Source organism: Neofelis nebulosa, chromosome 13 (genome assembly GCF_028018385.1).
Source record: "Neofelis nebulosa isolate mNeoNeb1 chromosome 13, mNeoNeb1.pri, whole genome shotgun sequence".
Taxonomy (NCBI): Eukaryota; Metazoa; Chordata; class Mammalia; order Carnivora; family Felidae; genus Neofelis; species Neofelis nebulosa.
Genome location: NC_080794.1, coordinates 33,428,655 through 33,451,506, shown reverse-complemented (window position 1 = coordinate 33,451,506; position 22,852 = coordinate 33,428,655). Strand labels below are relative to the sequence as shown.

At 37.7% G+C, this 22,852-nt stretch overlaps 1 protein-coding gene across 3 annotated transcripts in view; it reads left to right on the top strand.

Moving 5' to 3' along the window:
• CTNNA3 (catenin alpha 3) overlaps window positions 1-22,852 on the top strand; it is a 1,807,132-nt gene that overhangs the window by 107,245 nt on the left and 1,677,035 nt on the right. For all 3 annotated transcript variants that reach the window (XM_058696469.1, XM_058696467.1, XM_058696468.1), the window contains one exon: window positions 1,186-1,289. In XM_058696469.1, coding sequence (XP_058552452.1) covers window positions 1,191-1,289 — 99 coding nt within the window. In that variant the 5' untranslated portion in view covers window positions 1,186-1,190. The remainder of the gene's footprint in view (window positions 1-1,185; window positions 1,290-22,852) is intronic.

Below are 22,852 nucleotides of genomic sequence, written 5' to 3'. Positions count from 1 at the left end.
TTTCTCTAACTTATTTCATTTAGCATAATACATTCTAGCTCCATCCATGTTGTTGCAAATGGCAAGATTTCATTCTTTTTGACAGCTGAGTAATATTCTATTTTATATACATATATCTATGTATATATAATGGCATATATCATAACATATTCAAATTAACAAATTGTCCATAAATACTATTATGCAAATCACTAAGCCCACAAATTAGTATTAACTTGTTCACAGTCAAGTATTTACTGAAGGTCCACAGAAATAAACAGTAAGAAATGTACGTGTGTGTGTGTGTGTGTGTGTGTGTGTGTGTATACACAGTCTGAAATATATATACATACATACTACTTCTTCTTTATCCATTCATCAGTTGGTAGACATATGGGTTCTCTCCATAGTTTGGCCATTGCTGATAAGAAGCACTGATCTTTTCACCTACATATACACATGGAGATCATGATTATCTTTGGAATAAATACAATAACACATTTATGGATCTAGGGGAAGGATCCAGTAGAGTGGGAGAGATTGATGAGCAAGGAGATGCTGATTTTATGGAGGTAAGCCAATGGGAGTTGTAAAGGTCTAGGAGGAGAATGGGAATAGACTATTAGGGGAAGCAGTTGGGGGGACATGGCCAATTTAAATTAGTTTATTTTCTGTATAGGAAAGTAAATTGCCCCCAACTTTCTTTTCCAATCAAACCCTCAAACAGTTCCCCAAGTAGAGATGTGTCATATGTCTTCCAAAGTTCCATTTGCCTCCTCATCTGAGTCATCATTAGCAAGAACAAGCAAAATATGAGTGCTGGCTGCCTCAGTGCTATGATTTCATGGAAGTCAAAGCACTTGCATGCTGTAAAATAGGTCTCACCATTTGGCCATTCTTTTTTCCTTAAGACTCCTGGTCAAATGTAAACTCACCCTGGGTTATTATTTTAGTCATGAACATATACTAACATAGATTGATTCATTGGAAGATCTAATTCTAGACCACATGGCCTCCGAGAACAGATGGGGAATATCTCATTTCTCTGTTGGTGAACTTGGCACCCTGGTCATCTGAGAGCTATGGCTGATATCAGGAAGAGGTGCTGAATACAGATCTCATGTACTCTATGGTTTTCATTAGTGCTTCCCCTTTAGAAAGTATTTTTCTTTATTAATAAGTGTCTTTTTTTGCTTTTGTGCACAGGCAGCATGTCAGCTGAAACACCAATCACACTGAATATTGATCCTCAGGATCTGCAGGTCCAAACATTCACTGTAGAGAAACTACTGGAACCTCTCATAATCCAGGTATTAAGACCATGGGAATAAAAATGTGTAACTGAAGAAGACCTAAAAACATGGGAAAAGTAGATCATGAACCAAGAAAAGAGTCGATTTTCATAGAATGAGTATGTCATCTCAAATTGTCCTTTAAAAATTTAAATTGTCATTTAAAAAAATTATATATTTAGTAATAATAAGAAATTTATGAAAGTTACCCACTCCAGATTCTCTTTTAAAAGCAACAGCCATAAAAATATGTATATACAGCTTTCAAAGTATCTTTATATAAATACTCTTGTTTTATAGTCATGAAAACTGAGTGAGGTAGGCAGCATGTTAAAACCATCTTTATTATATAGATGAGGAAGTTGAGCCTAGAGACTTTCAATGACTTGTCCCAAGGCACATAGTGGCTCACTTGTCAAGTAGGAAATTATTTTTAAAATACCAAAATGTATGAGAAAAGCAACTATTTAAGAAATTCTGTGATAAAGTCTTTCATAAAGTCAATAATCCTTTCATAATATACATCATGATTCTCTGACTTATTATGTAAGTCCAGATTTTATTTATTGGAGCTCTTAAAGCAGAACTTGAAAAAACTTATACAATGCTATAGACTTAAATTTTTTGTCCTTAACCCAAAATTTGTGAGGGAACTTCTCTTTAGGCTTATCACACATTATACCTTCTAAGACAAATTATCTCTTTTTCTTTTTTATTCAAGTATAATTCATATACAGTATTTTATTAGTTTCAGGTATACAATATGATTCAACAATTCTGTACATTTCTCAGTACTCATCATGATAAGTTTACTCTTAATTTTATTCATCTATTTTACCCATTCCCCTATGTCCCCTCTGGCAAACACCAGTTCTCTGAATTCAAGTGCCTATTTTTTTTTGTTGTTGTTGTTGCTGTTGTTTTTCTTTTCTTTTCTTTTCTTTTCTTTTCTTTTCTTTTCTTTTCTTTTCTTTTCTTTTCTTTTCTCTTTCTTTCTTTCTTTCTTTCTTTCTTTCTTTCTTTCTTTCTTTCTTTCTGTTCATTTGTTTCTTAAATTTCACATATACATGAAATCATATGGTATTTTCTTTTTTTTTTTCTTGACGTATATCACTTAGCATTATACCCTCTAGGTCCATTCATGTTGTTGCAAAATGGCAAGATTTCATTCTTTTTTAGATGACTAATATTCCAGTGTGTATATAACACATCTTTATCCATTCATCCATTGATGGACACTTGGGCTGTTTGCATAATTTGGCTATTGCAGACAATGCTGCAGTAAACATAGGAGTGCATATATATATTTTTGAATTACTGTTCTTATATTTTTTGTGTAAATACCCAGTAGTGGAATTACTATATTATATGGTGACCCTATTTTTAATTTTTTGAGGAGCCTCCAAACTGTTTTCCACAGTGGTTGCTGCAGTTTTTGTTCCCACCAACAATGCATGAGGGTCCCTTTTTCTTTATGTTCTCTCCAATACTTGTTTTATGTGTTTTTGATTTTAGCCATTCTGACAGGTGTAGGGTGATATCTCATTGCAGTTTTAATTTGCATTTCCCTGATGATGAGTGATGTTGAGGATCTTTTCAAGTGTCTGTTATCTATATGTCTTCTTTGGAAAAATGTCTCTTCAGGTCCTCTACTCATTTTATAATTGGATTCTTGCTTTTTTTTTTGGTGTGTGTTGGGTTATAGAAGTTCTTTATATATTTTAATGTTTATTTATTTATTTTGTGGGGGGAATCGTGTGTGTCCATGAGTGGGAGAGGGGCAGAGAGAGAGGGAGAGAGAAAATCCCAAGCAGGCTCCGTGCTGTAAGTGCAGAGCCCAGCAAAAGGATCGGTCTCACGAACTGTGGGATCATCACCTGAGCTGACAGCAAGAGTTGGACACTTAACCGACTGAGCCACCCAGGCGCCGCTCTTTATGCATTTTAGATAGTAACCCTTTATTGGATATATAATTTGCAAATATCTTCTCCAGTTCACTAGGTTGCCTTTTTGTTTTGTGGACGTTTTCCTTTGCTGTGCAAAAGCTTTTTATTTTGGTATAGTCCCAACAGTTTAATTTTGCTTTTGTTTCCTTTGCATAGGAGACATATCTAGAAAATATTTCTACAGACAGTGTAAAAGAAATTACTACCTGTGGTGTTTTTGTTTTTTTGTTTTGTTTTGTTTTGTTTTTTAGGAATTCTAAGGTTTTAGGCTTTACATTTAGGTCTTTCATCCATTTTGAGTTTATTTTTGTGTGTGGTGTAAGAAAGTGGTTTATTTTCATTCTTTTGTAGGTAGCTGTCAAGTTTTCTCAGAACCATTTGTTGAAGAGACTGTCTTTTCCCTATTGTTGACCATGAATAAGTGTGGGTTTATTACTGGACTCTACTCTGTTCAATTGATCTAGGTGTCTGTTTTTGTGCCAGAACCATACTGTTTTGACTACTGCAGCTTTGTAGTGTGTCTTGAAATCTGGGATTGTGATACCTTTAGTTTTGTTCTTTTTCAAGATTTCTTGGGCCTTGGGGTCGTTTGTGGTTCTATACAAATTTTAGGATTATTCTACTTCTGTGAAACATGTTGGGTTTTGATAAGCCATTACATTAAGTCTGAACATTATTTTAGGTAGTATTGGCATTTTAACAATATTGAATCATTCAGTCCATGAGCATGGAATATCTTTCCATTTGTTTGGGTCATCTTGAATTTCTTTCATCAGTGTTTTCTAATTTTTGGAGTAGTGGTCTTTCACCTCCTTGTTTAAGTTCATTCCTAAGTATTTTTTTCTTTTTTGGTGTAATTGTAAATGGGATTGTTAAATCATCCCTTTTTTAGGGCTTTGAAGCACTCAAAGGTTACTTGAGTGAGAAACTGCATTGATTTTACCTCTGATACTTTATTTATTATTTGAAGAGAGAGAGAGAGGGAGAGAGACAGAGTGAGCAGGGGAGGGGCAGAGAGAGAGAGGGAGAGAGAATCCCAAGTGGGCTCCATGCTGTCAGCATAGAGCTGGACGCGGGGCTTGATCTCACAAACTGTGACATCATGACCTGAGTCAAAAACATGAGCCTGATGCTTAAATGCCTGAGCCACTCAGGCACCCCACCTCTGATACTTTAAAAATGTTCTGCTTTTCTTCTTTGTGGGGTAGATGGTGAGGAGGGGAGTAACTCAGAATAGGCTGCATGATTTTACTTAGCACACCCATAGAAGATATCTGCTACTGGAAACACAAAACATATGCTTTACTGATGAAAACTTAATCATGAACGTTGGCATTCTTAACAGCACTGATACCTGGTGTGAAATTGATACTTGATGACTATGTAGACTTCGTTAGAATCCCTATTTTAGCCACCTACTGAATTCTCTCATGTTAAAAAGAAACAAAAAAGCTTATTTATTGTTCTTCTGGTAAAGTTCACTGAAAAAAGTAGAAAAGCAAAACAAAATAAATCAAAACCAAAACCAAAAATATGAGAATAAAAATCACTCAATTATTACAACCAAGAGGTAAACAATGTTTTGCTGTATTTACTTGCAATATACTAAAATTATGGATTTTTATTATTCTTAGAGTTTTATAATATTAAAGAACATATGTTATATATAATTTATATCTCATATATATGAAGAATATATGTAAACAAGGTGGAAATAATACTGTATATGTAAGGTATTATTTCACTTTCCTATTTAAAGTGATATTTTGATAATTTCCCCATTCTTTGTAAGCATGATTTCATAAAATTGTGGTTTAATTATATTGCTGCACCATAGTTTTCTTTAAGTTTATTTATTTATTTTGAGAGAGAGTGCTAGAGCATGAGCTGGGGAGGGGAAGAAAAAGGGAGAGAGTGAGTTCCAAGTGGGCTTCACACTTCCGGTGTGGAGCCTGATGTGGAGCTTGAACTCATGAACTGTGAGATTGTGACCTGAGTCAAGATCAAGAGTCGGACACTCAACTGACTGAGCCACCCAGGCACCCCTGCACCATAGTTTTTTAAAGCAGCCTCACTTTCTTACACCACTCACAAAAATAAACTCAAAATGGATAAAGGACCTGAATGTGAGACCATCAAACCCATCAAAACCCTAGAGGAGAAAGCTTGGAAAAAACCTCCCTGACTCAGCCGCAGCAATTTCTTACTTGACACATCTCCAAAGACAAGGGAATTAAAAGCAAAAATGAACTATTGGGACCTCATGAAGATAAAAAGCTTCTGCACTGCAAAAGAAACAATCAACAAAACTAAAAGGCAACCAATGGAATGGGAAAAGATATTTGCAAATGACATATCAAACAAAGGGCTAGTATCCAAAATCTATAAAGGACTCAGCTAAACTCCACACCTGAAAAACAAACAATCCAGTGAAGAAATGGGCAGAAGACATGAATAAACACTTCTCTAAAGAAGACCTCCAGATGGCCAACAGGCACATGAAAAGATGCTCAATGTCACTCCTCATCAGGGAAATACAAATCAAAACCACACTGAGATACCACCTCACGCCAGTCAGAGTGGCTAAAATGAACAAATCAGGAGACTAGATGCTGGAGAGGATGTGGAGAAACGGGAACCCTCTTGCACTGTTGGTGGGAATGCAAACTGGTGCAGCCACTCTGGAAAACAGTGTGGAGGTTCCTCAAAAAATTAAAAATAGATCTACCCTATGACCCAGCAATAGCCTTGCTAGGAGTTTACCCAAGGGATACAGGAGTACTGATGCATAGGGGCACTTTCCCCCAATGTTTATAGCAGCACTCTCAACAATAGCCAAATTATGGAAGGAGCCTAAATGTCCATCAACTGATGAATGGATAAAGAAATTGTGGTTTATATACACAATGGAGTACTACGTGGCAATGAGAAAAGAATGAAATATGGCCCTTTGTAGCAACGTGGATGGAACTGGAGAGTGTTATGCTAAGTGAAATAAGTCATACAGAGAAAGACAGATACCATGTTTTCACTCTTATGTGGATACTGAGAAACTTAACAGGAGACCATGGGGGAAGGGAAGGAAAAAAAAAGATAGGGAGGGAGCCAAATCATAAGAGACTCTTAAAAACTGAGAACAAACTGAGGGTTGATGGGGGGTGGGAGGGAGGGGAAAGTGGGTGATGGTCATTGAGGAGGGCACCTGTTGGAATGAGCACTGGGTATTGCATGGAAACCAATTTGACAATAAATTTCATTAAAAAAAATAAAGCAGCCTCCCATTTTGGGACATTCAGGTTGTTTTTGCTTTTTTACTGTTATGAATAATGTTGTGTTGAACATCTTTGTATATAAATTTTTGTCATCAGTTCAAATTGTCTCCCTAGGATTAGTTACTAAATGTAAAAGTGAGCAAGTAATGAAAATTGTTATGGTTTTTGAAAGTTATAAAATGAGTTCTCACAAGTCATTTAAGATTTTGTTCCTCTGCAATTACTAGATGTGAGTAGGGTAATGGCCTTCATTTAGTGATAAATGCTAGTGCAGTAATGCAACCACATAACCCTTATTTGTCCTGTAAGAGTAGAACATTAGAGTTGGTCACTTAAGACTTGCTAGTCACAAAGGCTGCTGACATATTGTTTATGAATAGAGAAAATATCATTATGAAGAAACTACTTTTTATGTTCTAACTGAAACCAATAAATAGTTTGGTTTAGTCAAGTACATTGATAAGGCAGTCAATAGGGAATATTTTAAATAAATTCACATTGAAGAGTATGCTATTCACAGTTTATGTGTATTTCCTGGCATGTTTAAAAACTATTATAATAATCTATAAACACTTGATGAGTCCATGTAGAAAATTAAAAGGGTAAAATGACCTGTAATAATTGTATTTGATTGGAAAGAAATTTAACTCTTTTAAAAAGTGTGGTCATGCTTATTACTTCACAGGGGTTTAAATATGGTGCTTGGATTCATACTTCTTCATGATCTACAAGTAAATGTGTCAGGGAAAGAATAATTAGTATTTATTATATGCTAGATAGTTCTCAGTTATATGTAAGTGTAGTTGCTAATTTTATGGTCCTTAAGATTGTTGTGAATGTTTTTGAACATGTTTCTTGATTTCTTAAAGGCAGTTGGTATACTAGTTCACTAATATCCCAGTTAGAAAAAAGTTTCTAAATCTTAGCAAGATTCAAATCAAAGTATTAATAATTTATAGAATATTTACTATGCTTAGAAATTATCCCATAAAGGAGAATTCTAGTGCAGCAAATGATTTGGACATACTCTTGATTTTCATTTTAATGGGATTATTCTTATCAAAAACCAGCGCATTTCTAACTCAAAGAATTATTAATATAACTGACCTTTTGTTGATGCACAGAGTTCTTGTATCTGTCACTTTGATCATGTATTACCTATCAATACAAGTAAAAATTTTCCTTAAATTGTATTTTAGGTGCAATTTTCTAGAATAGCATCATACTGAATATCTCATTGCATTTTTTTTCTATTTTTTCTATTTTATTTTATTATTTTATTTATTTTTATTATTTTATATTTTTAAAATTTACATCCAAGTTAGCATATAGTGCAATAATGATTTCAGGACTAGATTCCAGTGATTCATCCACTACATATAATACCAGTGCTCATCCCAACAAGTGTCTTTCTTAATGCCCCTTGCCCATTTAGCCCATCCACCCCCCAAAACCCTCTGGCAACCCTGTTTGTTCTCTGTATTTAAGAGTCTCTTATGTTTTGTCCCCCTCCCTGTTTTTATATTATTTTTGCTTCCCTTCACCTTATCGTCATCTGGTTTGTATCTTAAATTCCACATATGAGTGAAGTCATATGGTATTTGTCTTTCTCTAATTTTGCTTAGCATAAACACTGTAGTTCCATCTATGTTGTTGCAAATGACAAGATTTCATTATTTTTGATTGCTGATAAATGGATGTAGATATCTATAGATATTTATATATAGATATATCTATATTGATATAGATATCTATATTTATCTATAATATATATATTTATATATATCACATCTTCTTTATCCATTCATCTGTTGATGGGTATTTGGGCTCTTTCCCTACTTGGGCTATTGATAGTGCTGCTATAACCACTGGGGTGCATTGTGCCCCTTCAAAACAGCACACCTGGCATCCTTTGGATAAATACCTAGTAGTGCAATTGCTGGGTGATAGGGTAGTTCTATTTTTAATTTTCTGAGGAACCTCCGTACTGTTTTCCACAGTGGCTGCACCAGTTTGCATTCCCACCAGCAGTGAAAAAGGGTTCTTCTTTCTTCGCATCCTTGCCAACATCTGTCGTTGCCTGAGTTGTTAATTTTAGCCATTTTACCAGGTGTGAGGTGATATCTCATTGTGGTTTTTATTTGTATTTCCCTGATGATGAGTGATGTTGAGCATTTTTTTCATGTGTCTGTTAGCCATCTAGATGTCTTCTTTGGAGAAGTGTCTATTCATGTCTTTTGCCCATTTCTTCATTGCATTATTTGTTTTTTGGGTGTTGAGTTTGATAAGTTCCTTATAGATTTTGGATACTAGCCCTTTGTCTGATGTGCCATTTGCAAATATCTTCTTTCATTCCATTGATTGCCTTTCAGTTTTGCTGATTATTTCTCTCGTTGTCCAGAAGCTTTTTATCTTGATGAGGTCCCAGTAGTTTGTTTTTGCCTTTATTTCCCTTGCCTCCGGAGACACGTTAAGTAAGAAGTTGCTGTGGCTAAGGTCAGAGAGGGTTTTGCCTGCTTTCTCCTTGAGGGTTTTGATGGCTTCCTGCCTTACATTTAGATCTTTAATCCATTTGAGTTTATTTTTGTGTATGGAGTTTATTTTTGTGTATGGTGTAAGAAAGTGGTCCAGGCTCATTTTTCTGCATGTTGCTGTCCAGTTTTCCCATTTGCTGAAGAGACTGTCTTTATTCCATTTGATACTCTTTCCTGCTTTGTTGAAGATTAGATGGCCATATGTTTATGGGTCCATTTCTGGGTTCTCTATTCTGTTCCATTGATCTAAGTGTCTGTTTTTGTGTCAGTACCATACTGTCTTGATGATTACAGCTTTGAAATACATCTTGAAGTCTGGAATTGTGATGCCTCCAACTTTCGTTTTCTTTTTCAGAATTGCTTTGGCTATTTGGGATCTTTTCTGGTTCCATACAAATTTTTGGATTGTTTGTTCTAGTTCTGTGAAGAATGTTGGTGTTATTTTGATAGGGATTGCATTGAATATGTAGATTGCCTTGGGTAGTATTGACTTTTTTTTCAACGAGTATTTAATTTGAAATACTTACTTGGTTTAAGTATGTAATATTGTCTCTGGTTATACTGGAAAACATTCCAAAAGAAGTTCATGATCTTTAAGCTCATAGTGCCACCAGATAAAGTTATCAATGTAGTAACCCCATTAAAAAATCCTCACTTTTACTCATTATTTATCTTAATGTTATATTCCTTTGCTTTCAGGGTTTCACAGAAATTACTTGCCAGCTCTGTATATAACTCAAAGTCAAAATCACATTTTAATTTTTGGAGTAATTGGTCATAGATACTATTATGTCACTCTGGCTTCTATTCATTTATTCATAAATCTTTATTCTGCTCTTTTTACAGTTATCAGAGTGTTCCCCACCAAACTTGATTTATCTTTAATCTATTTTTTTTTCTCTTGGGTACAGGTAAATTACTAGGTCATTTTCCAGGGATGTTCTGTCTGGGATATATTTCAATCAGTTGCTTTCATTTTTTCTGTGTTATAACTTAAACAGTTGCATCCCTCTGTAATAAATTCCTCAAATGTATCAGAAATAATTTTTTTCTCAGGAATTACATTTTTATGATTGCAACTGTAGGCATCTGCACTTTATCACTTTCAAGATCCAAATTAGGCAATGCAGTGCAGAAAGTCTATTTATGCACAATTGCGATTAAAAGAATTTACATCTGTATGTCGTATACTCTTTGAAGGAGATAAAAGTTGCTAGATCATGCTACAGTCATTACATAATGGAACTGTCTATAATCTTATTTGCCACAAAATATAATTTGCTATGTGTCAGATTCATGTTGAAAGCGATCTTAAAGAACTGACTTACTCAAAATCTTTTAAGATAAAAACATTAGCAAACTTTGTATAACGTGTTATCTTGTACAAAGTTTTTTTGGGGTAAAGGTTCAAGTATATTTTATGATGTGTATATATCCTATGTTTCAAGAGGTAAATACAGAGTTAAATCAATAGTAATAAACATTATTTCTCTGGCTCTCATTCCTAACTCTTGTAGGACCTTCTCTTGGCCTTTCCTTGGCTTCTACTTGCATAGTGTCTCCATCTATTTCTGGAAGTCCCTTGGGGATGGTTTCATATACTCAATAATATTCATTGGGTCTAATTTAGGAATATCTTCCAACTCTTTTATTGGTCAGCATAAGCTAGATTTTGCTATGATAAGCCAAATCCCATATTTCTGAGGCTTAATAAAAGTTCATTTTGTGCTTACGCTACATGTCCATTGTAAGTTAGCAGGATGTCTCTACTTAGTACCAGCACCCAGAGACCCGGCTTCATATCTGTATTTACTTCCAGTATTGTAACAGGGAAAGAGAACATGATGAATCACGCAAAGTCTCCTAAAATGTCCACCCAGGTGTGATATATGTCAGTTTCACTCATATTGCTTTTGTCAAAGCAAGTATTGTGGTCATTGTGGATACTGGATGTATGATCCTATCCTGTGCTCAGGAGAATGGGAATATTGTGAAAATCTCCAGTAACTATTATCTTCCAAATTGCATTCTTCTTAGAGGTTCCTTTTTTGGTGGGCAGCTGACTTATTGACAGTTACTTGTTGGCAAGAAGCCTATGAGGCAATCTGGCATGCGAGCTTTGCCTTTGGGAGAAGATGGTGAATAGGTTCTATCACCATCCTCTTTTTGGGGAATTGACTACATACTGAGAGTTAAGCAGTTAGTATCTGGGGTTAAACAGTTCCATCATGTACAAAACTAAAGAAAGAAGTAGAGACAGGGAGGAGAGTTCTAGTGGAGCAGTTTTCAAATTCAGATCCACAAACTCCTGCTATTGAGGGACAGTGAAAATACCTATTTACCAGTGTTTTAATGTATTCTTCCAGTTTCCAAACCACATTCTAGTCTCAGAATTATACTCTAGCCTCTGTGGGGCCTGTTTCCAGTTCCCTCGTGCATTGGGCATATAGGCCAGATACTTTTCTTCCTTATGTGATCTGATTCCCTGGCTTCCTACCTCCTCATCTGAAAGTTCTGAAAAGTTCAAAAGAAGTGTCTGCAAGTTCAAAAGAAGTTCCATTAGTAGCAGCAATCCAGGGTTCCTATAATTTTCCTCGTGACCTGTGTTAGGATGGACATTTTCCTGCAAAGTCTCTCCTTTGTTTTTCTTCTCATCTCTAAAATTTGGAGTCTCTGAGGTATGACTCACTTTTGCTTCCAAAACTGTCTGCTGTGTTTTCCCATTTCGTTTAGCTTTGTCTTGTTGATGATTCACTGTCAATGATGCCCATTGTGAGTCTGGGAATGACGTGCCAAGGTAGCCATGTCCCAATTCCTCCAAAGCTGCCAGTTCTCAAGGTGGCAGAATGGCACTGGGCTCCTACAGGAGAGGGGAGAATGCCTCTCTTCCCAAGTATGCTGTCACATGGGCCCCAGTGAAGCAATTTTTGTGACCTAAAGCCACACAAAATTCATTATGAAAAAACTCCTTTCAGCTTCTTCTCCAATCTCTCCCCTCTCCTTGTTAGTGTAAATCCCAATCCAAGTGCCTGGATGGTGAATTCTTACTCTTCCAAGTACCATGTTTTTCTTTCTTTCCTGGCTTCTGTGCAGAACCCCTGTGCCACACCCAACTATCAACAGAATTTCTTTCTCCTCTCCTTCAGCCAAGAGAAAGAAAAGAAAAAAAAAGCAATTAGATGTTTAGATATCCAAAGGGTTCTTTTCTTACTATTCTATAGACCGATCTGATTGATTTCTATGTAGCTGGGAGAAGACATGCTTTGGCTTCTTAGCCTCCTAGAATATAATTTCCTTTGATTCTTTCAGAAAAGAATTCAAGTTCCATTTGTTTGTGGTGGTTTTCTGTCATTTCAGTACGTCATTTTGAATGAGTGTGATGCTTTTTGCTTAGGTTTCCTTGGTTTTATCACCAAGCTTCTTTTTGGTAGCTTTGCTGATTATTCTATCAATAGAATTTATGTCAGAATTAATCTTTCCATAATTTGGCTATTGTTGAGAGTGAATACTACGTGGCAATGAGAAAAAATGAAATATGGCCTTTTGTAGCAACGTGGATGGAACTGGAGAGTGTGATGCTAAGTGAAATAAGCCATACAGAGAAAGACAGATACCATATGGTTTCACTCTTATGTGGATCCTGAGAAACGTAATGGAAACCCATGGGGGAGGGGAAGGGAAAAAAAAAAAAAAGAGGTTAGAGTGGGAGAGAGCCAAAGCATAAGAGACTGTTAAAAACTGAGAACAAACTGAGGGTTGATGGGGGGTGGGAGGGAGGGCAGGGTGGGTGATGGGTATTGAGGAGGGCACCTTTTGGGATGAGCACTGGGTGTTGTATGGAAACCAATTTGACAGTAAATTTCATATATTAAAAAATAAAAAAAAAAAAGAATTAATCTTGAAGTTTCCAAGGAAATCTTAAAGACAGGTCTGCATGCATATAGTGTTCTTGTAGATTACTTTATATGCAAATATTGGGGTTTTGACTCTAACTTCAACAAGTTACCTTAGAAGTTCGTTAATGAATGTCTTTTAAACACTTACAGGTTCAAGGCTTAGTAAGTATAAAGATGTTATCTCTATGGTATTTCTATAGTTGAGAAAAAGGAAGCCACTCTTTATTTTTATTTTTTTTCAATATATAAAGTTTATTGTCAAATTGGTTTCCATACAACACCCAGTGCTCATCCCAAAAGGTGCCCTCCTCAATACCCATCACCCACCCTCCCCTCCGTCCCACCCCCCATCAACCCTCAGTTTGTTCTCAGTTTTTAAGAGTCTCTTATGCTTTGGCTCTCTTCCACTCTCACCTCTTTTTTTTTTCCTTCCCCTCCCCCATGGGTTTCTGTTAAGTTTCTCAGGATCCACATAGAAGTGAAAACATATGGTATCTGTCTTTCTCTGTATGACTTATTTCACTTAGCATAACACTCTCCAATTCCATCCATGTTGCTACAAAAGGCCATATTTCATTCTTTCCCATTGCCACGTAGTACTCCATTGTGTATATAAACCACAATTTCTTTATCCACTCATCAGTTGATGGACATTTATGTTCTTTCCATAATTTGGCTATTGTTGAGAGTGCTGCTATAAACATTGGGGTACAAGTGCCCCTATGCATCAGTACTCCTGTATCCCTTGGGTAAATTCCTAGCAGTGCTATTGCTGGGTCATAGGGTAGGTCTATTTTTAATTTTCTGAGGAACCTCCACACTGTTTTCTAGAGTAGGAAGCCACTCTTTAAATTAAAATAAGGATGGGGCACCTGGGTGGCTCAGTCAGTTAAGTGTCTGACTTTGGCTTGGGTCAGCCCCACATCAGGCTGTGGGTTTGAGCCCTGCATTGGGCTTTGTGCTGATAGCTCAGAGCTTGGAGCCTGCTTTGGATTCTGTGTCTCCCTCTCTTTCTGCACCTCCCCAACTCACGCTCTGTCTCTCTCTCTAAAATAAATAAGGATAATTAAATTAAAATAAGGATAAGAAAAACTAATAGCTAATTGATTAAAATAGCATGAGGAATTGTGCATGGCTGAATATATAAGGATTGCTCCCACCACCAGAATTTGGTAGCTCTGAGATTAGCTGTGAGCGGATGTCAGTCTCAGCATATTTTCACCTCTACTCACTTGCTTCCTAGACCTTTTATTCTGTCAGGCTCTGATTTTCTTTCCACTCACTCTAGTGTTGCTGCCATGTTGTTTTTGTTTCTCTGACCACCCCAGTCCATTCCACTTCTGTTGTTACTTTATCTTTTAATCACAGCTCATCTTTTCCTCTGCACATTCAGACTGATCTCACAGGTATCCACTTCTAACTTAGTTGTGGAATAAGGTCTTTTTCTTATAAATGGGTTCCATAGGCAGCCAGGTGATATAGACTGATAAGCCCACATCCATCTGCCTTTTTAGTGGAAAATGCTAGATTGATGGGAGAAATTCTGGTTCAGCTAGTTGAAGGTATAGGAGTCCATATCTCCCCAGATGTCATATTTTCACTGCTTTAAGTGTGATTCTACCCTTCACAGACATTCTGGGACTATTTCAGAACACCCAGCATCTATAGCTTGACAACTCCATGCAAATTTTTCTGTACAGGTCCAGAGAGTGAATAGTTCAGCTTTGACAGTCATAGGGTCTCTATTGCAATTACTTTGCCATTGTAATTTGAAAGCAGCCATAGACAATACGTAAACAAATGGATGTTTATAATAAAATATGGCTGTGTTCCAATAAAACTTTATTTACAAAATAGGCGAGTGACTAGATTTTGCCCTGGATGCCTAATTTGCAGTCCCCTGCTCTACACTGACAATTTTCTCATGGAGATAATCTATATTTACTGATTAAAGAAGGGTAAGAAATGGGCAGTATCCCATACACAGTTGGGAGTTCCTGTGACATAAATTATGATGGAGTGAGGGGCGCCTGGGTGGCGCAGTCGGTTAAGCGTCCGACTTCAGCCAGGTCACGATCTCGCGGTCCGTGGGTTCGAGCCCCGCGTCAGGCTCTGGGCTGATGGCTCAGAGCCTGGAGCCTGTTTCCGATTCTGTGTCTCCCTCTCTCTCTGCCCCTCCCCTGTTCATGCTATGTCTCTCTCTGTCCCAAAAATAAATAAAAAACGTTGAAAAAAAAATTAAAAAAAAAATTATGATGGAGTGATTTGTGGCCAAGCCCTGTGAGAGATACAAAAGCCTCACTTGGGAGAAGAGTGCTAACTAGGCAGTTGAGAAAATTCCTATTTGTATTGACATCCTGTTAGTCCAGTGGTTTTCAATCCTGGCTGCACATTAAAATTATCTGGGGAGCTTTAAAAAATCCTGATGTCCAGGCCACACAGGAAACCAATGAAATCAGAATCTTTGGGAGTAGGACCAAGAAGTAATTTTAAAAGCTGCCAGGTAATTACAATGTGAGAAATGCTATGCTGGCCTTTATATCAGCCAGTAGTGAACCTGATTCTGCCTTTTGGCCCAAGGCTTGCTCTAGTAGAGGGCTCATTCCCTGTCTTTTTAATGGATTTCGGTGGTGCTCATCTGGGATAAATTTATAAGGAATTCCTGAGGGTAACCTCCTTATCAACTCTCTGTAATGTGCTCAGTTAGCTCTCCTAGGTCCCAGTAGGACTGTTAGCAGCGGCTCTAGGAAAACTACTGTTATTGAGAGGTCTTGGATCCATGTTCTGTAGCTCTCCCTTACTCAGCAGTCCACTACTAGATAGCATTATGGATCCTTGTATGGATTAGGTTATGGTGGACTCTAAGTTTTTTGACTACCCATGGCACCTTGCTTTTGGTGGAACCTATTTGGGGTGGAATTGCTGTGAGGGAAGAGATTCATAATGCACAAGTCTGAAATTGTGGTGTGGTGTCCTATCACATGTACGTTTATAATCATCTGCACCAGGGCTTTTCAACTTTCAGCTATGTGAGGGCATTGTGTAAGGAACTTACAAACATCCTGCTACCCAGGCCACAGCTAAGGCCGATTAAATCAGAATCTTGAGTAGGACCCTGTTAACAGTATTTTTAAAAAGCTTCCCTTGGGGCGCTTGGATTGCTCAGTCGGTTAAGCGTCTGACTCCCGCTAAGGTCATGATCTCACGGTTCAGGTTTGAGCCCCACGTAGGGGTCTGTGCTAAGAACTCAGAGCCTAGAGCCTGCTTTGGATTCTGTGTCTCCCTCTCTCTCTGCCCCTTCCCCCATGTGTGCTCTGTCTCTCTCTGTCTCTCTCTCTCTCAAAAATAAACATTAAAAAAAAGCATTTTTATAAAGCCTCCCAGGTGATTGTATTATACAGCCACTGGAGTAAGACCTTGCTGCCTCTGAAGTGTTGTCCATGGACTTATAGCATCATGCTCACTTAGGAACTCCTGAAAAATGAAGTCCCTTATGCCCTACCCTGGACCCCCTGAATCAGAATCTATGATGTAATAAGATCCCAGTTGATTTGTATCACATTCAAGTTTGAGAAGGTGGTGGTGGAGACTGTAAATTTTAACTTTTAAATTGCAACATTGTGTAGGCAGAGTTGGAAACCACTACCTTACATCCTTATGCTGGGGCATCCTTATATACATCCTTGTATACATCCTTATGCTGGGGCAGAGTGGTGAGGTCACCAGGAATTTCTGAACTCTGATTGTTGTTCTGTTCTGAAGGGGCTGCCCAGGGTTGATTGTCCTGTTGTGAGAGACCTGCACATTTTTTTTTTTTTTTGAGGAGGATCTGCCTCTCCCACACCCCGACTAAGCCTGTGGTCAGTCTATGTCAAGGGATTCTATGATACCCAGAAATGGCTTTGGGGCACTAGAAACCATGACCTGAGAAACGAGATTTTCAAGAGCTAGGGATTCTCTTTAGGATGTTTGGAACCAGGCCACAGTTTGTTATAATCTAGAAATAATTTTTATCTTTGGAAAAGTTATTTAACCTTGATATAGCTGGAAATTTGGATATATAGAGTATGTACAGTACAATGCTGTATAAACTAAGGCTTAATAAATGTGGTTTGTGATTTTTCAGATGAGTTTTTTCTTTTAACATTTTTTAAAGTTTATTTATTTATAATCTCTATACCCAATGTGGGGTTTAAACTCACGACCCTGAAATCAGAGTCCCATATTCCTCTGACTAAGTCAGCCAGATGCCCCTGCGTTTTTTCTTTTTAGGAAACAGTTTGCATTCTCAACCCATGATAAAGCAAGATACTGTGGTTTAGACACATTTTCCAACATTCTTCACCTGTATTTTTAACATTTCTGAAATTATGATATATCTTATAACGAATATGAGTATTTAATGTAGTTTTCCTTTTTGATGATTTTAGGGCACAGTCCCTTTTGGTAAGTACTCAATTTCTTTAGATATAGTGATCAGAAATAGGTGGTTGGATGGGAGTGTTGCTTATGTGATCCTATGGGAGTGGGAGATGGACCTTTGTACATGTAGTGGCTATTGCTGCAGAATGGCTGGTCTGGGATGCTTTCTGGACTGGTGACCAGTCCCACTGGTGACCAGACACCCAGTGGTGACTGGGTGTCTCTGTATTTCCTATATAGTCCATAGCTGATAGAATTTGTGGCATATTCTTTTTCATCTTGGTTGGAGTCCATAGTTCTCTCAGGATGCTTGGCCCCTGATAGTGCTTCAGACCCTTAAATCCCAGATACATCCTCTGTCAAATGTTTGGCATTATCTGTCTACTTCTCAGCCTATGCTGTAGGATCACCTTGTTTCTCACCATGGTGGGCTCAGGGCAGGCCCACCAGTCTTTAACACAGCCACATTTTGATGTCCTTTATGGTATCTAGGACGGTATGGGTCTTATCCGTGTCTCACGGCAATCAGGACTGACTTTAGGAAAGCTAAGCTTCCCTTCCTCCTACTTATAATAACACTGTGATGCCAAGATGTCACTGTGGCAACTCCAAAGTTTGTGCAGAGCAGCTTATGAAGCTGTTTTCTTCCAGAGTTCCAAAGATAAATGGAACCAAGTCTCTCTGTTTTCAGTATTTCCCCTCAATCATGCTAATGCAGCTCCCCAGTCTGAGTGAACCTCAGACAGGGGAAATAAGGACATGTATCTTACCTGTCTTTCTTATCTGTCAGCGTCTTCTTCCACTAGTCTCTTGGGGCTAGGTGAGGGGAGCTTCCCTACTTTTTTTCTTTATCTGACCAGATCTGCTTCGTAAAACTCTATGATCTAGTCTATCAGATCCAGCCTTTGCTAAAGAGCCAAAATAATGTAGAAAATGATTTTCTTTTTCATTAATGCCTTCCACAACTATTTTTTTCTTAAAATCTCAAGAGAATCAGCTTTGAACTCAAACCTGATTAATGGTATTTTTGTTCATATATATATATATGTATATATATGTAAATATATATGTATATATACACACACATATATGTGTATATATATGTTATATACATATATATGTTATATACGTATACATACATATATATGTGTATATATATAAATTTTTTAAATTTAAATTTTGGTTAGTTTATATACAATGCAATATTGGCTTCAGTGGTAGAACTCAGTGATTCATCACTTACATACAAGATCCAATGCTCATCACAAGTGCCCTTCTTAATGCCCATCACCCATCTAACCCATTTCCCATCACTTCTCTTCATCAACCCTTAGTTTGTTCTCTGTCATTAAGAGTCTCTTATGGTTTATCTCTCTCTCTTCTCTTCCCCCCTGCTTACCATATATTCATCTGTTTTGTTTTTTAAATTTCACCTATGAGTGATATCGTACAGTATTTTTCTTTCTCTGATTGATTTATTTTGCTTAGCCTAGTAAATTCTAGCTCCATTCACGTTGTTTGGCAGGATTTCATTCTTTTTGATGGCTGAGTAATATTCCATTGTATATATGTACATGTATATGTATATATTCATGTGTGTGTATGTCTATATATCTATATATCTGTTTACCTCACCTCTTCTATATCCATTCATCAATCGATGGACATTGGGCTTTCTTCATAGTTTGGCTATTGTTGATAATGCTGGTATAAAAATTGGGTGCATGTGCCCCTTTGAATCTGTACTTTTGTATCCTTTGGGTAAATACCTAGTAGTGCAAATGCTGGATCATAGGGTAGTCCTAATTTTAACTTTTTGAGGAGCCTCCATACTGTTTTCCAGAGTGGCTGCACCAGTTTGCATTGCTACCAACAGTACAACAGGGTTCCCCTTTCTCTGCATCCTTGCCAACGTCTGTTGTTTCTTGTGTTGTTAATTTTAGCAATTCTGACTGGTATGAAGTGGTATCTCATCGTGGTTTTAACTTATGTGTCCCTGATGATGAGTGATGTTGAGTGTCTTTTCATGAGCCATTTGGATGTCTTCTTTGGAAAAATGTCCATTCATGTCTTCTGCCCATTTCTTAACTGGACTATTTGTTATTTGGGTGTTGAGTTTGATAAGTTCTTTATAGATTTTGGAGATTAACCCTTTCTGAAATATGTTGTTTGCAAATATCTTCTCCCATTCTGTAGGCTGCCTTTGATTGTTTCCTTTGCTTCAGAAGCTTTTTAACTTGGTGAAATCCCAAAAGTTTATTTTTGCTTTTGCTTCCCTTGCCTCTGGCAATGTGTGTAGTAAGAATTTGCTATGTCCGAGGTCAAAGAGGTTGCTGCCTGTGTTCTCTAGGATTTTTGATGGTTTCTTGCTGCACATCATTTAGGTCTTAAATGCATTTTTTAAAAATGTCTATTTACTTTTTTTTGAGAGAAAGAGAGAGAGAGAAAGAGAGAGAGAGAGAGAGAGAGAGAGAGAGAGACAGAGGCATGAGCAGGGGAGGGGCAGAGATGGAGACACAGAATCCGAAGCAGGCTCCAGGCTCTGGACTGTCAGCACAGAGCCTGACGCAGGGCTTGAACTCACGGACCATGAGATCATGACCTGAGCTGAAGTCAGATGCTTAACTGACTGAGCCACCCAGGTGCCCCTGGTCTTAAATGCAATTTGAATTTATTTTTATATATGGTGGAAGAAATAAGTTCAATTTCATTCTTCTGCATGTTGCCAGCCAGTTTTCCCAACACCGTTTGTGGAAGAGACTCTTTTTTTCCATTGCATATTCTTTCCTGCTTTGTTGAAGGTTATTGACGATTGATTAATGGTATTTTTGTTCTGTCTTACTCTCTGTATTCCTGGAATAATAGGCCTCACAGCTCAGCCTTGAATTTGAATGCTCCAATATTGACAAAATATTTTTTCTTTCTTTTTTTTTTTTTTTAATTTTTTTTTCAACATTTTTAATTTATTTTTGGGACAGAGAGAGACAGAGCATGAACGGGGGAGGGGCAGAGAGAGAGGGAGACACAGAATCGGAAACGGGCTCCAGGCTCCGAGCCATCAGCCCAGAGCCTGACGCGGGGCTCGAACTCACGCACCGCGAGATCGTGACCTGGCTGAAGTCGGACGCTTAACCGACTGCGCCACCCAGGCGCCCCTTGACAAAATATTATCTATACTTACATTCTGAAAAGAAGCAATAGATGGTATTTGTAATTAATAGTGTTTTAGAATTAAGGAACTATGGTAATATCCTAATGTTATTAAGATGAGACTTTGGGGCATCAAAGATCAAGTGATGGCCAATAAGATTCAAAATTCATGAATAATATTTAAGTTTTACAAAAAATGAGGCAATAATAGGTTTATTGATATAATGTTAATGCTGACAAATAAGGTGAAAAAAACCTAAGCTATTTTATTTTATTTTATTTTATTTTATTATTTTTAAGTTGAAGTATAATTGACATATAACATTATTAGTTTCAGGTGTACAACATAATGAATCAATTTGTATATATTGTGAAATTATCACCACAATAAGTCTAATTAGCATCCATTACCATATATATAAGTTACAGATTTTATTTTTTTGGATGAGAAGTTTTTTTTGGCATCATAGTGATTTTTATTCTGAAAATGAACATTCTCATTAAATTCACATTCTATATAAAAGAGATGAACAGTACAAATGGAGCCGCTGCCAAGGCTATGACTGAAGACCAATATCTAGACCTCAAGTTGTGGGGACCTACTGACACTTTCTTTACGAAGGAAGAAAAAAAAATGAAGGATTGCTTAAGTGAACATAAATTGCATGCTCACCATTCTACTTGAGCAAATTTGTGAAATAATCTTTTAACATAACAGGTAGTTCTTTTTTTTCTGCATTACTTTTTTTGAAAATTTTTATTTATTTATTTATTTTTAAATTTACGCCCAAGTTAGTTAGTATACAGTGCAATAATCATTTCAGGAGTAGATTCCAGTGATTCATCCCCGATGTGTAACACCCGGTGCTCATTCCAGCACGTGTCTTCCTTAATGCCCCTTAGCCATTTAGCCCATCCCCCCTACCCACAACCCCTCCAAGGAACCCTCTGTTTGTTCTCTATATTTAAAGTCTCTTATGTTTTGTCCCCTTCCCTGTTTTTATATTATTTTTGCTTCCCTTCCCTTATGTTCATCTGTTTGTAGCTTAAATTACTCATGTGTGTGAAGTCATATGATACTTGTTCTTCTCTGACTAATTTCGTTTAGCATAAAATACCCCCTAGTTCCATCCATGTAGTTGCAATTGGCAAGATTTCATTCTTTTTTTTTAACTTTTTTTTTTAACGTTTATTCATTTTTTGATAGAGATAAAGCGTGAGTGGGGGAGGGGCAGAGAGAGAGGGAGACATGGAATCTGAAGCAGACTTCAGGCTCTGAACTGACAGCACAGAGCCTGACGCGGGGCTCGAACTCACAGACTGTGAGATCATGACTTGAGCTGAAGTTGGACGCTCAACCAACTGAGCCACCCAGGCACCCCTCATTCTTTTTTATTGCTGAGTAATACTCCATTGTGTGTGTGTACACACACACACACACACACACACACACACACACCACATCTTCTTTATCCATCCATTCGTTGATGGACATTTGGGCTCTTCCATACTTTGGCTATTGTCGATAGCACTACATTGGGATGCATGTGCCCCTTTGAAACAGCACACCTGTATCCCTTAGATGAATACCTAGTAGTGCAATTGCTGGGTTGGAGGGTAGTTCTATTTTTAATTTTTTGAGGAACCTCCATATTGTTTTCCAGAGTGGATGCACCAGTTTGCATTCCCACCAATAATGCAAAAGAGATCCTCTTTCTCCACATCCTCGCCGTCTGTTGTTGCCTGAGTTGTTAATGTTAGCCATTCTGACAGGTGTGAGGTGGTATCTCATGGTGGTTTTGATTTGTATTTCTCTGATGATGAGTGATGTTTAGCATTTTTTTATGTGTTGGTGACCAGCTACCCAGTCTCTCTGCTCAGAACTCTGTGCTCTTGCCAACTAGCAATCAAGCACCCCTCCTTTTTCTTCGACTTCCATCTACTTCCTGCTTCTACACTGTCCCTGACCAAGCCCTCAGCCTGCCAGGCAGCACCTAACTCTCGAGTTTTATCTCAGATGGAGCTATGTTTCCAAACTCCTCACTTCTGAGGATCCTGTGGCTTTGACCCATTCCAACCTTCTAGGAGAGGGTCTCCTGGAGCAAAGACTGGGTGCTGGCCTGCCCCCAGGAACGTTTGTGCAAATCTGCTGCAGATGCCCAGAGACTGTGGCTGGGTGCCAGTCTGCCCCAGAAAAAGTTCTTGGGCTTGTGTAGCAGCAGCATTTCAGGGATTATGGTAAATCACAACACACATCTGTTACAGGCTTTACCCCTAATGTCCTTGTTCCAACAGTAGCAAACATAGCTGTTCTCCAGGGTTCGCCGGGAACTTTGCCCGTGGGGAGGCCTCACAGCCTCT